Source organism: Notechis scutatus, chromosome 3 (genome assembly GCF_049901735.1).
Source record: "Notechis scutatus isolate UNSWTSFEM ecotype Mainland chromosome 3, rNotScu1.2, whole genome shotgun sequence".
Classification (NCBI taxonomy): domain Eukaryota; kingdom Metazoa; phylum Chordata; class Lepidosauria; order Squamata; family Elapidae; genus Notechis; species Notechis scutatus.
Genome location: NC_142011.1, coordinates 163,380,772 through 163,393,808, shown reverse-complemented (window position 1 = coordinate 163,393,808; position 13,037 = coordinate 163,380,772). Strand labels below are relative to the sequence as shown.

Below are 13,037 nucleotides of genomic sequence, written 5' to 3'. Positions count from 1 at the left end.
ACAAAGTTAGGCATATTTTGATTTCATTTAATATAGTGAAAGTAAATTAAAGTTTTTTTCAGGTAAAATTTCCACCTGTTTTGTAATTGGAAAGTGTTATTTCTGATATTTATCTCTAGTATGTTTGGTGGTTCTGTTTATTTAATCTCTACATTTTACTATTTGCACCTTGGATTTCTCATTCTATTAAAATAAATCTGGAATCTTTCAGTTGCACAAAGTAATATTCCACCTATGATGAAGAGGTTAGAAGGGAAAATAAAGGGAGTATTGTTTGAGCCTTTACTTAGTAGTTACATTTAAAACTCAGGGCAGCTCAAGAAAAAATAATTTAAATCATTAATAAAATTAGATAAGATTCCAAATACATAGTTTCAAAAAAATTAAATGTGACAAATAAGAACATTCCATCTCAAATTTACATAAAAACTCACCCTGTCTAGAAAGGCTCCTAATATTTATTACATTACATTACTAAACTAAAACTGAACATAACTTGGACATTTGAGATTTTCAAGCAGATTTGTGGGCAGAAAAATTGGATCAAGAATTTCTATAGGGAAATGAAAAACTTCCCAACAGTTTTACAAGCCCAGAATTCACCTATATAATGGTGATACAGGATGGGATTCAAATTTTTAGCAACCAGTTCTGTGGGTGTGGCTTAGGTGGTGGGCGTGGCTTGGTGGTCATGTTATTGGCTGGGTGTGGCCAACTCAATATCACTCACATTGAGGCACGCATCTCCTTGCCTGGCGTCTCATGACTGTGGGGATGCTGCAACAGTCATAAGTGTGAAAAATGGTCATAAGTCATTTTTTCAGTGCCATTGTAACTTTGAATGGTCACTCCACACAAGCAAAGTACCAGCAAAGGAGGGGGAAAAAACTCCACAGACGTTCCTAAGACAGGAAGTCTAGTCCTGCCAAGAATGTAATAAGTGTTAACGGAGAGGCAGTTTCTGTAAGCAACACCAGAATGTTTCCTTCCTGCCTTCCTTACAGGATTAGGCCAGTAATTTCTTCTAACAACCGGTTCTCCGAACTTCTTAGAATGTTAACAACCGGTTCTAGCGAATAGGTGCGAACCTGTAGAATCGCACCCCTGCAGTAATACCACTGTTGAAGAGAGCCCGGGGGGGAAGTATCTACATGATGAAATATGAAGATTGAAATATGAAATATGCAGATTCCTAGAAAGGTGATTATACCATGGGAGATAAGGTTATGGCTTAGAGAAGCCATGGCTAAGCTTATGGCTTAGAGAAGTATTTGTCTTTGCAATGTGTTGTATTGAAGTTTCCAGCTAGTATGCTCATGCTGCCTGGGAATATGGTGACTTAAAATATCTGGGAGTTTCAGGTTGAAGAAGGCTGGCCAATGATTTTCAGGGTTGTTGGGTTTTTTTCCATAAGAGTTCTTACCATCTCCAAGAGCTGAACACAATGAAGCAAGTAATGTGTTCCCCTAGATCTCTTCACCTCTTTTTATTTTCTGAAACAACCTTGCCTTCCAAATATGACAGGGTTAATATTCCTTTGTGATCTTGCCATGCTATGGCCATGTAGGAAATCCCTGCACGTACCTGTAGAATTATGAAAACTTGAGTTGCTTTGTGTGTAGAAGGAAAGAGAGACAAAACTATGAATTCCAACTGTCTTACATCAAGCGTACTTGTTTTCCCTCTCTGTTCATAGAAGACTGACATGTAAGCATGACATGAGCAATGCTGTCAGGAAGAACATAAATTTGCTACCTTCAAGATTTCTCACAGAGACTCTTAAGCAGTTCTAAAGTCAAATCTGAGATTCAGAGCTGACAGTCCAGAGGCTTCCAGAGGAATTCTGTTCAGTTATATGTATCAAGTTTTAAAAGGATTACTGCATCCTTTTATTTCTACATAAAAGTCTAGATTTTAAAGTTCAAACTTTTTAAAATCTAAAGGCCATAGCTGAGTGATAAATCAGATGACTTGGCATTCAGAATATCCTTGATTTAATTATTGGGATCTGCCATTAAATTAATTCAGTACAGATCCTGGAAATCAGTTTCCTCTTGGAATATTCAGTACCAGACCAGATGGATCAATGGTCTGAGTCAGTACATAGCTATTTCCAATCTACATCATTACAAGCCATCAATATGATTTCTATTTCAAGGTGAAGAACAGAGGCTGTGGATATATGAATTGCTCAAGGCACTTAACAAATGGATGAGGCAGGATTTGTAGTTACTAAGTTTTATTTCTCCAATTTTTCATCTACTAGGCCACATTGAAATCAATAAAATATATATTATATATTTAATAAAATTACATATATGGCTATAGGATCTTTATTATAAAGAGTTTCTCCTTCCTTCCTGATTCAGAATAATTTCAGAAATCCTAGAGTCAGATACTTTGATTATTATTTTGCATTCGCCAACACTCTTTGTTTACAGATGCCTCATTTGTCTTTTGGCTGTCCTGACATTCTACACTGACAGATGTATTTTTGTTTGATTTCACTTTTATCAAGGATTTTCATTCCTAATTGTGTTATGATAATATAGGGCAAATGACTCATTCTTATAGTCCTGTCATGATAACCATTATGTTGATATTTCTACTTTGATGAAAGCCCTGTTGTAGTAAAGAAAACATATTTGTGCAATTGTGTTTAGAGTACAATAGTTCATCTATTGGAAACAATATGGCATATGAATGTAGGAAAGGACCAACCTTAGCAATAATATACTTGTTATTCTTTGTGGTGACACAATTACTCTTCCATATATGTTTATGGATATATTTAATACATTGGAATAGTCTTTGTCACAAGATCCTTCTAAAAAAAACCCTCTAGATATAAATGTGTCTTGAGTATTATAACATGTGATCAGTGGTGTGATTCAAATTGCTTTACCATTGGTTCTGTGGCCGTAGCTTGGTGGGCTGGCTTGGTGGCATGCTTTGCCTAGTGCCAGTGTGCAGCTTTCCCCATATCAGCTGAGGCCTGCAGTGCCAATCATCTGAGAGGATAAAGAAGAGAAAAGTGCAGGGGCAAGTGAGAGGGCTGATCCTGCGCCTTTCTCTTTCTTTTTCCTCTCAGATGATTGTGAGGAGTTTTTTCCTCCTCTCAGCTGATCGTTGGTTTTTTTTACTACCGGTTTGGCCGAACCGGGCCGAACCGATAGCATACCACCACTGCATGTGATTAGAAAAAGGAGGAGTACTTACTCCTTTTGGCGATTTATGATCATAAAACAAGAGGGTATTGTACATAAACCACCAATAGAAGGATTGCTAAAACATCTAGTGTTAGAATGATACTTTGCCAGTTCTGCTCTTCTAAAGCTTTTCACTAAAAGGTTCCCACACCCCATTTATCTCATCACTTCTTCATTAAGCTTCCAATACGCTTGGGCATATTGGTAGGCCAAAAATAATCAAAAGTTATATTCAATATTTTATTCAAGGTTCAGAAAGTGCTACTCTTGCATGATTTAGAACACAGTTGTGAACATGGAACCATGTTAATTTGTGGCATTTCTACAATTAAAAGTTCCATGTGCTCTGTTTTGCTGTGTACATTAATCGAGATAACAGTATGGTACTGGGTCATTAATCTGGTCGTAGCAGCTTGCATGCCTGTCAGAAGATTATTGCTCCCAAACAGCAGATGGACTTCAGATTTCAAGATGAGTTAATATAAGCCTATTGCTTCTACTAAGTTTAGCTTGCTTTAGGAATTAACTACCCATGTGTAAACATGGTGAATTGGCCAGGGAATTAGTATCACCATAATGTCGTCTATGCCTTGTTGGTATTAGTGTTGGTCTTACAGTGTGGAATAAAATGCTTCACTAAGGGCCATTTTCCTTCTCTATTATGTACATAGGGCTCAAATTTTGGATAAAGTTGGTATTATGAAGCAGCAATATTGTGGCAAACAGACTCATTGTTGGATTTCATATCTTTGTATATATAGTAACAGAGCCTAGAAGAGAACTTGTCCATCTAACTCTGAAACTCAGTTTCTATTTCTGGTGAATATAGGTTTGTCATAAATAATTAAATAGATAAACTATCAAAATGCAAACAAAAGGCATTCCAAAATATAAGATTGCTATTTAGCAACCCCTGACAATGAAACATATTCTTAAAAATAATGTATTTAGATAAAATGAAAACAGGAAAGAAAGAGGAGAGCAGAAGAAGAAGGAAAAAAGAGAGAGGCAAAGGAAAAACGCAGTGTGATCCAGGTTCAAATTTTATTGGATGAATATTCAAAGGCATTTATCTCTAGACAGAACCCTGGCAATTTACTGCAGCTCCACTGGCAATAATAATAAATGCATTTTTATAGCCAAATAGTTCAAGCAGCCAACAATGTTACCACTATATAATTAATAACAATAAGCAATTAAAGAGAACAGCAGGTTACAGCGATAAAGCACAGAAATATATTAGCACAAAAACAAAAATACAGAATGTGTGGGAAAAGGAGAGCATTGGGTCAATTTATATCCTTTTTTCTTGTGGATAAAAGGTGCATAGCTCCAGTTGCTGCTGCTCCATTCATTTCAGAGGAGTCTTTGTAGGAGTCGTGCAGGCTGCACTGAAAGAAAGCCTATATAGTGGACTAGAGGACAGTATCCAAAAATCTACCAATTTTAACAACAAAAATAATGGTGTGTAATTAAGATGATGGATATGAGTATACCGTATCAGAAAGTCATGCCGAATGCTGTAAAATGGAAATATTGCATAAGAAAACAGAACTGTATTCTTTTTGAAGTTTAGGTCTCTCTGAAGTAAGACAACATCATAAGTATTCTTTATTTTGCATCCAAACAAATGATGCTTAGGGTCTTCCAACAGAGAGCAGAGTGTCCTACAAAGATGCTGCAAGCTGGCTTTAGAAGATGCTGAGGGACATGATATATTTTTGCTGATGCAGAATGGATAACTGAGAAAAACCAAAGAATACCCAACAGAAGTTCAGCATATACTTCATTGTTTGTAGACAGGCGTTCCATTGTGTCAACCATGTGAAACTGTGGAATGTTCTTAGAAAAAGAGAACATCTCATCGTCATCATGCCAAACCTATATGCAGATCAGGAAGCCATAATTCACAGAGAATATAGTAAAATGGGCAAGCTAGCAAAGAAGGGAGACAAGCTATATAACCTCGCCTTGTTTATTCAACCTATATGTAGAATTTTCGAGGGGAGCTGGATTGGAAAAAAATGTGCATGGCTTTAAAATTGGAAGAAAAAAATATCACTAGCCTGTGCTTTGTTAATGATGCTACTCGGGTAGTTGAAAATGAAAATAATCTAGAAGTTCTAGCCATGAAAGTCAAGAAGCACAATGAAAAAATGGAATAAAGAATAAAACTAATAGTAGGTACAATTTAGAAGATACAATGAAGATGCTGAGATGATAAATATATTTCTGCCTTTAAGGATCAACTAACAATAGTGAAGGTATCAGTAGTCAATAACAGACAAGCACTTGGTAGAGTAGCCATGAACACTTTGGAAAAGATATTCAGATTCCAGGATGTGTCTTTGCCTAAAATGATCAGGATTGTCTATTGTCAAGTTATTTTCCTTGTGACGTTATAGAAATAAAAGTGGGATTTTGAGAAACAGGATGAGAGACCCTGTTGAAATTTTATCTGGAGAAGATTCCTGAGGATATTATGGACAACCAACAACACTGAACAAGTCACCCCAGAGTTCACAGTTAAGGCACAAATGTCCAGGTTCAAATTATCATACTTTGTGGACATATTAGGCAAAGACCCATTCTCTGGAGGGTGATAATGCTGAGAAAGGTAGAAAAAAGAATTAGCAGCAAGGTATATGGATTCAATCATTGGAAGAACCGAAGAAGAAGATTGGGAATATGTCCTAGAGAATATCTACCGGTATGTAGTTGTAAAGAGTCAACACCGGCTTGATAGCATATAGTAAAAAATGAATAAAGTAAAGTGCATAGAGGTATTATATTCTATTGTTGAGCTCCATAAGTTTTGTTTTATTATTACAAATTAAAAAGTGAACAGAGATCATTTTTAAAAAAGAAAACTATTTCTTGATTTAAGTTACTGCCCCTCAATCTTGGCTTTAATATTTTATTGTTCCATTGGTTTTGTACTATTTCCCTTTTTATTTAGTATTTAAGAAAGGAATATATCATTTAAGAGAAATTTAGTCACTTATGTCCTTTATACTATTTTTGGTCATTTGGTATTTTCAGAATCTCATAATCATCATTGACTGAAAATTCCTTATGTATGTCCAGAGTTTACAAATTAGCAACAATGATTCCATAGTTTCCATTTAGTGATTTTCCTATATTCAACAAAACATACTATAACTAGGTCTAGTTAGGGCCTTTTATTTAGTCCATTCTAATTGAATGCCAATTACATTGCTGACATGTAATATGCTCTGATTATGCAGCAATAGGAACCAGATTATATCACTTCTGCTATGCCCTCAGTCACACATTCTCTCCATGGTTTTCTTCAAATGAATGGTTTGGATGTGACAAGTTGCTTTGAGATGGCAATTCTGATTTATTAGATGTAGTAGTAACTGTTCATTCAATAACCATTTGCAGTTACAACAGTGATGAAAAAGTAACTTTGCAACTAATCCTTAAATTTATAACCTTTACCAGTCTGTAAAACAAAAGAAAACTGGAGTAAGATTATAAAAACCAATGCAGTTTATTAACTACCACTTTAATTATCAAGTTGCTGGTTCCAACTGTGATCACTAAACAAGGACTATTTCTACAAATCTAGAGATACTATAAATGCCCCAGTCATCTGGATTCTCTTATGTAAGCAATTCCTTTTGTGTTTTTTTCCACACATATGTCTTGAACATATAGGCATTATAAAGCAAGATTAGATAACAAAAATAATATTGAAGGCTGGCTAGCTAGAAGCATGATTTTATTTTTTTTAATAAATGAGTACCCACACCAGTAACATATTAATAGATTTATGATGCACTGAATAATAGAAAAATATGAATAAGATCTGAATCAGTTTGAAAAACTGAGTCACTTTTGTTTTTTCCATTTGATTTATTAAAACACAGTTTTGATGCATTTCTTTCAATAATCTAAATTTTCAATGACAGGCATTACCTCTAGGGGAAAAAATACCAAGACTGAATTGTGTTTTCCTATTTTCTCTCCAAGTATAAAACCAAGATGTAGCCCATACGAATAAGTCCATACTTTTTAAAATTAAATGATAACCAACTGTTAGTCATTATAATTTCTGTCTGAAAAAACTTTAGGTAAAAGATGCAAACAGACAAAATGATCTTGGGTTCATGATGATAATTTGGAAACACAAATAATAATTATTAATTTTCAGTGATTCCCTTTCTTCCTGCTATATCCCTAAGCACAATATATTGAGTTCTGTTTCAGGAGTGGATTTTCATGGTGCATTGGGACATTTAGAGCATGAGAGAGGCAGTTATGTGATTGATGCACATCTCAGTCTTATAATAAATCCCACTGAAATCAATAGGTGTATATGGGATAGTTTTTAAACCAAAATATTGGTTCTGAGTTAAGGCAATGATATTGTACTTAGGGCGTTGGTTTATTACTGGAAGGATCCCAGCTGATGTCAACCCTCAGCTATTCAAAGTCCCTGGGTAAATTTGGACATATTTTTTCCTTTATTCTTTTTTCTCTCCCTTCCCTCTCCCACTCCAACTTACTTGATAAGTTGATACTATTTGGGAAAAATGAAGTACAATCCTTAACTAAGCCACTTTGAAACTTTGGAGGAAAGGCAAGATTTAAGGATAACATGATTGTGGGATTGTAATCTCAATTTGAAATTACATGTGAAAACATTTGGTTCTCATGATATAATGCTATTATGCAGGCAATAAACTCAGACAACCTATGAGAAGGATCTCAGTTTTAAACCTTAGATAACTTTGAGGTATACCTTTAAGGCAACTTTGACTTTTATCTTTTTTTTCTCCCCATTTTAAGAAATAATAAAACAGTTTTTTCTATGTATCCATTTGGCATACTTTGAAAAGTCACTTTCCCTGTCTACATTATTCTGCTAATGTGACAATATCTTAAATACATTAAAGATACAGTACATTCTACTGAATTTAGAATAATAAACCATGGGGGAATATCTGAGTTAATTTTTAAGTCACCAAAACATATGAATGAAATTTTCAAGTATGTTCAGTACCACGAGAGACTTGTATGAATTCCCTTGATCATGTCAAAAAGCATTTAAACCTTATTGTTTAAATTCAGGAACCAATCACAGAAAAACATGCCCCAGCAGATTCATTAGGTGCTTATATTAAAGACTAGTGACATTTTTTTTTCTTAAAGGATTTCATAAGCAAAGATGTGAGGCATATTCCTGAAGCATCATGTGGGAATGACCACAAAGGCATAACACTCTAGTAATGGGCAAAATAGAGTCTAAAAGTAAGAATTGCTCCAATTATGTTCTGTTGTTGCCTGAAAGCTTTAATGAATATAACCAGTTTGTTCCATTTGTTTATATATCCTGTACAGCCAAAGGTACAATGCAAGAAAAAGGCAATAAAACAATGCAACTTTATGCTAGACTTTGTGTTTTGATATACTACACTGTGTATGCTGACTCTTATCAATAATTCTGTGTCAACTTTATTCACATATTTAATGTGCAATGTTTAGAAAGACAAAAAGAATTTCCAAGGGTACTTCTGTGTGATCTATTGATGTCTTCTGCAGGCAGCTATTTAGCCATTTTCTTGTGTTTCCTCAAGAAACATTTCTTGATAGAGAGAAGTATGTGTTGTATGCAGTTTACATAGCTGATCCAGTATCATATGGAATTCATACTAACTACATGGATCAGTTTAGAAAGTGTTTCCCCTAGATCTGACAAAGGGTAGTGTTTTCTTTATGCTGCATGAAGTATCCATAAAGTATCTTTTTTCAATTTTACCAATTTGTGTTTTTTCTGTGTAGAACTCGATGGTAGATATACCAGTACTTCCACCAGTTCCAGAATTCCCAGACAGGTGGGCAATACTAGTAGGTATTTAACCTCAAACAATTAGAGAAAGCTATATCTTGCAAGTTGACCAATTTTAAAACAAATTTATAGTTGACAAAACAACAAAGAATTGCTTTCAAAATTAAGAGAACCAATGCTTTAAAATAAGCCAAAGTGTTTTGATTTTGAATAAATTACATTTTCCATGAAAATTAATGTAACTTTTATTAACACGGATGTGCGGCATGCAGTTTTTTATTGCTCATTTCATTGTAGTTGTGTGTATTATATACAAAGGCGGAACAAGGAAGTGTTATTTCAGAGAGAAATAGAGGTTAAGGTGTCTAAGCTCACAATTAGAAACTGGAACATGGGGCAATACCTACTTACACTTAGCTTTTGCAGTTCTGTAAAGTAGCCAAATAATTGTTATATGGAATTATGAACATATCATACAACTGTGATATCTAATTTTTTTTTGCAAAAGAATTACATTTAAATTTATATTGATGTATTAATGTATTTGTTAATTTAATACATTAATGTAGTAATTTACATTAATTTAATTCTCCATGTAGCCTTAATATCTTATCATTATAGGATCTATGCCCTGCATTAGATTTTAAATGAGGTTTTCAGATCTGTACAGAATGGCTTCAAGTTGTAGCAGTAGTATTCAAAATCCAAAATCATCAGGGTCTTCTGAATGATTGAATACTTTGCATAGTAGCACTCTTTTTAAAAAGATCCATACAATCCATAATCCAGAAGCACCAGTATTACTCATGTAACATGGGAGCCAATCAGCAAGGGAGAAAGAATCATTGTACACTATTTCATGTACGTTTCCTTTGAGACTTAACTCCTGATGACTTCATTGATGTGTTTATGCATTTTAATTGGGAATATTATAGAAGTGTCTTCCATTGCAACATTCTAGAATATTTTTCAATGCACTGGTCTAGGCTATAGCTTGGGTAGTCTCCAATCCAAATGCTAATTAGGTCTGCTCTGCTTCAGAGCCCAAACAATATCAGTCCGAGGCATCCATCCATCCATCCATCCATCCATTTCATTAAACTTGCTGCCAGTTCCATGCCAGCTCATGGCAGCCTAGAATGATGAATATATGTTGCATACATTCTGCAATAACAGCAGGGTAAACATTTAATACTGATGTGTTTTGTTCATTGCCTTTGTATAAAATGTATTGGTTCATAAAAGATACATACTAGGCCTCAGTATGTCCAGTTTCTATATTTTGGTTAAACTTTTTGACCTTAACAAATCATAGGACTTTTTCTTACTTTTGTGGAGGGGGCGGGATTTGCTTTCCAAGATAAACTTTCTACTTGTTACCCTGAATAGCTGGCCAGATTTAATTTTCACAAACTAATTATCTCAAATTGCCAGTTTTTCATAAATGTGTCACTTTATTATTAAGTAAATAAGAAAACTCAGTCACAAACAGCACTAGGCTTTCTTGAGGTTAATGGTGACTTTTTATGTCATCCTTGGCATACAAACATTGTTATGTAGTCAGAAGGGAGACCCTAAGTGGGTCTATAGAATAGGACTTCTCTAAGTATTCTGTCTTTTGGGTTCTTTTTGTTTAACTGAGCCCTCTCTCCACACCAGCATGGATGCATATTGATGGCAGCTTTAACCACAGTCAGACTACTGAAAATTATTTTTTCCCCTTGAACCAGAAAAATAGCTGGCCAGAATTCACAAAGAAGGCTGAAATATTGAGAATAGATAACAGTTATTGAAGTAACCAGGACATTTTCCCGTGGCACTGTTCATCTGCTTCTACACCATGGGATAAATCATTTGCCTAGAGATAGACCTTGAGTTGTGCACCCAGTCATAGAGCTAGAAAAATGTAAGATCGTCTCTTTAGTTTCTATGAACAAACACAGGACTATTTCCCACACCAGCTGCCAATCAGCTGCTATACTATGGTAACATGTACAAATCTGAGCCCCTTGGGATCTCCTCCTGCCCCTTTCCACACCTTTTATCATCCCTGTTCTCTAGAACAACAATTTCTTACTTCTCTGTAGCATCCCTTCCCTTTGTCATTTAAGGTTTCAAAATAGCAAGTGGAAGATATAAATTAGCCACTCCACCGTGGGAAGTCCATTCCATCTGCTGCCAAAGCAAAACTGCTACCACCCACACTTGCTGCCTCAGGCATTTGTCTAGGTACATCTATAAGTCCAGCTTTAATAGAACTGATAGAAAAGAACTTCCATTTATTGCACTTAAATTATTAGAACTTTTTATAAAGAAAGGGAGGCGCAGAAATCATATTAATCACAAAATTTAACCAGTTTTTTTAATGTGGAAAAACTTATACAATCATTTCCATTATATTCCATAAAATATAATAGAAGCAGAATAGTATAGCTTTGCAATGTTAGTCCAATTCCCTCTTAAGATATTTTTGACTACCAGAACAACTAAAAGCTAACAATAGAGGAAGCAATCAAGATGATTCCCTACAAGATGTTCCCTTTGACATCTTCTTTCTGCCGTTAAGAGGACAGAATGCTAGACTAGAATTAACATTTGTGTGCCTCAGCATGGCATTTCTTGGGAAAAGGCCACAGCTCAGTGATGCAATACATGGCTTGCTTGCAGAAGTTCTCGTATTTGACTCCTGATGTCTCCAGTTAGAAAGGAGTTCAAGTGACATCTCTGTCTCAAAATGTCTTGACAGTCAGAATAGACAGTGTTAGTTTATACAGATCTGTTGGCATAGAAGAAGTTCTTTATGTTCTCATTAATTCAGAGATGAATGTACATGTGATGTATATGTGATGTGATTTTCAGACTGCTGTGATAAAGCATAAATGTGAAAATGTTTCTTTTATGTTAGAGAAAGAAGTCTTTATATATGAAAAAGCTATCATCATAAGTAGAATGTAATGGTCCAGCTTCCATATTCAAGGATATCCTTTTTCTCATTGTACGACAGTAGTTTATAGCCTGTAGCAACATATACATTATAGACCAGGGGGGTCAAACATGACATATTGTGACTTCGCTAACTGGGAATGGGCGTGGCCAGTGCGTGACACATCCGGCCCATGGACCGCAAGCTTGACAGCCCTGCCATAGACTATAGCAATAATTTTACTGCTGGTATGCTAGTTTTAGGCAGTTTCTACAGAACTATTTTAATTCCTTAAGTTATTTAGCACATTTGACCTTCTATATGTTGAAGAGAGTTATAAAAGTTTTCCTTTGTAGTTATTACCCCTTTGGACTGTGTCCAGTAAGCCTACAAGATTTTTGTCTTATCGTTTTTCAGTAGCAGATTCCTGAAGTAATTTAAACATTTCCCTCAGCAATTTCCATCTGTATATTTGATTTTTGCATTCCCATTTCCTTACTGCTATATCATGAATTGTTTTAGTTTGGTTTCTTCATTTTTATTTCTTTATTTCTTAGAAATTGTAAATGACAGAAGGCCTATTATAATCAAAGAACAATGAGCATATGTTGGAAGTTTTCAGACTTTGTTAATTTCTATATTAGGTCTTTTAAAGAATTGTATTGTCTATCTGGGTGAATTTGGGACAACCTAAAGAAGATTAAATTAACATATTTGTCATTCCGGCAAACAATCATCAGACAGTTTGATTCCCATGAGAAAGGGATCATGATTTAAACCATGATTATGTAGATAGGATGATAATAGAACAGCATACATAACCTTTCCCTCTGCAACTACAGGTGAAACTTGAAAAATTAGAATATCGTGCCAAAGTTCATTTATTTCAGTAATGCAACAAAAGGTGAACCTAATATATGAGATAGACTCATTATATGCAAAGCAAGATAGTTCAAGCTGTGATGTGTCATAATTGAGATGATTATGGCTTACAGCTCATGAAAACCCCAAATCCACAATCTCAGAAAATTAGAATATTGTGAAAAGGTTCAATATTCTAGGCTCAAAGTGTCCCATTCTAATCAGC

General features: G+C 34.9%; 1 protein-coding gene across 7 annotated transcripts in view; it reads left to right on the top strand.

Annotated features, from left to right (window-relative positions):
* Positions 1-13,037, top strand: part of ZNF521 (zinc finger protein 521) — a 298,810-nt gene that overhangs the window by 239,745 nt on the left and 46,028 nt on the right. For 3 of the 7 annotated variants that reach the window (XM_087961647.1, XM_026670352.2, XM_026670353.2), the window contains one exon: positions 9,021-9,086. The exons of 3 other annotated variants lie outside the window; for them this stretch is intronic. In XM_087961647.1, coding sequence (XP_087817773.1) covers positions 9,021-9,086 — 66 coding nt within the window. The remainder of the gene's footprint in view (positions 1-9,020; positions 9,087-13,037) is intronic. One more of the 7 variants, XR_015748879.1, reaches the window with a different exon arrangement.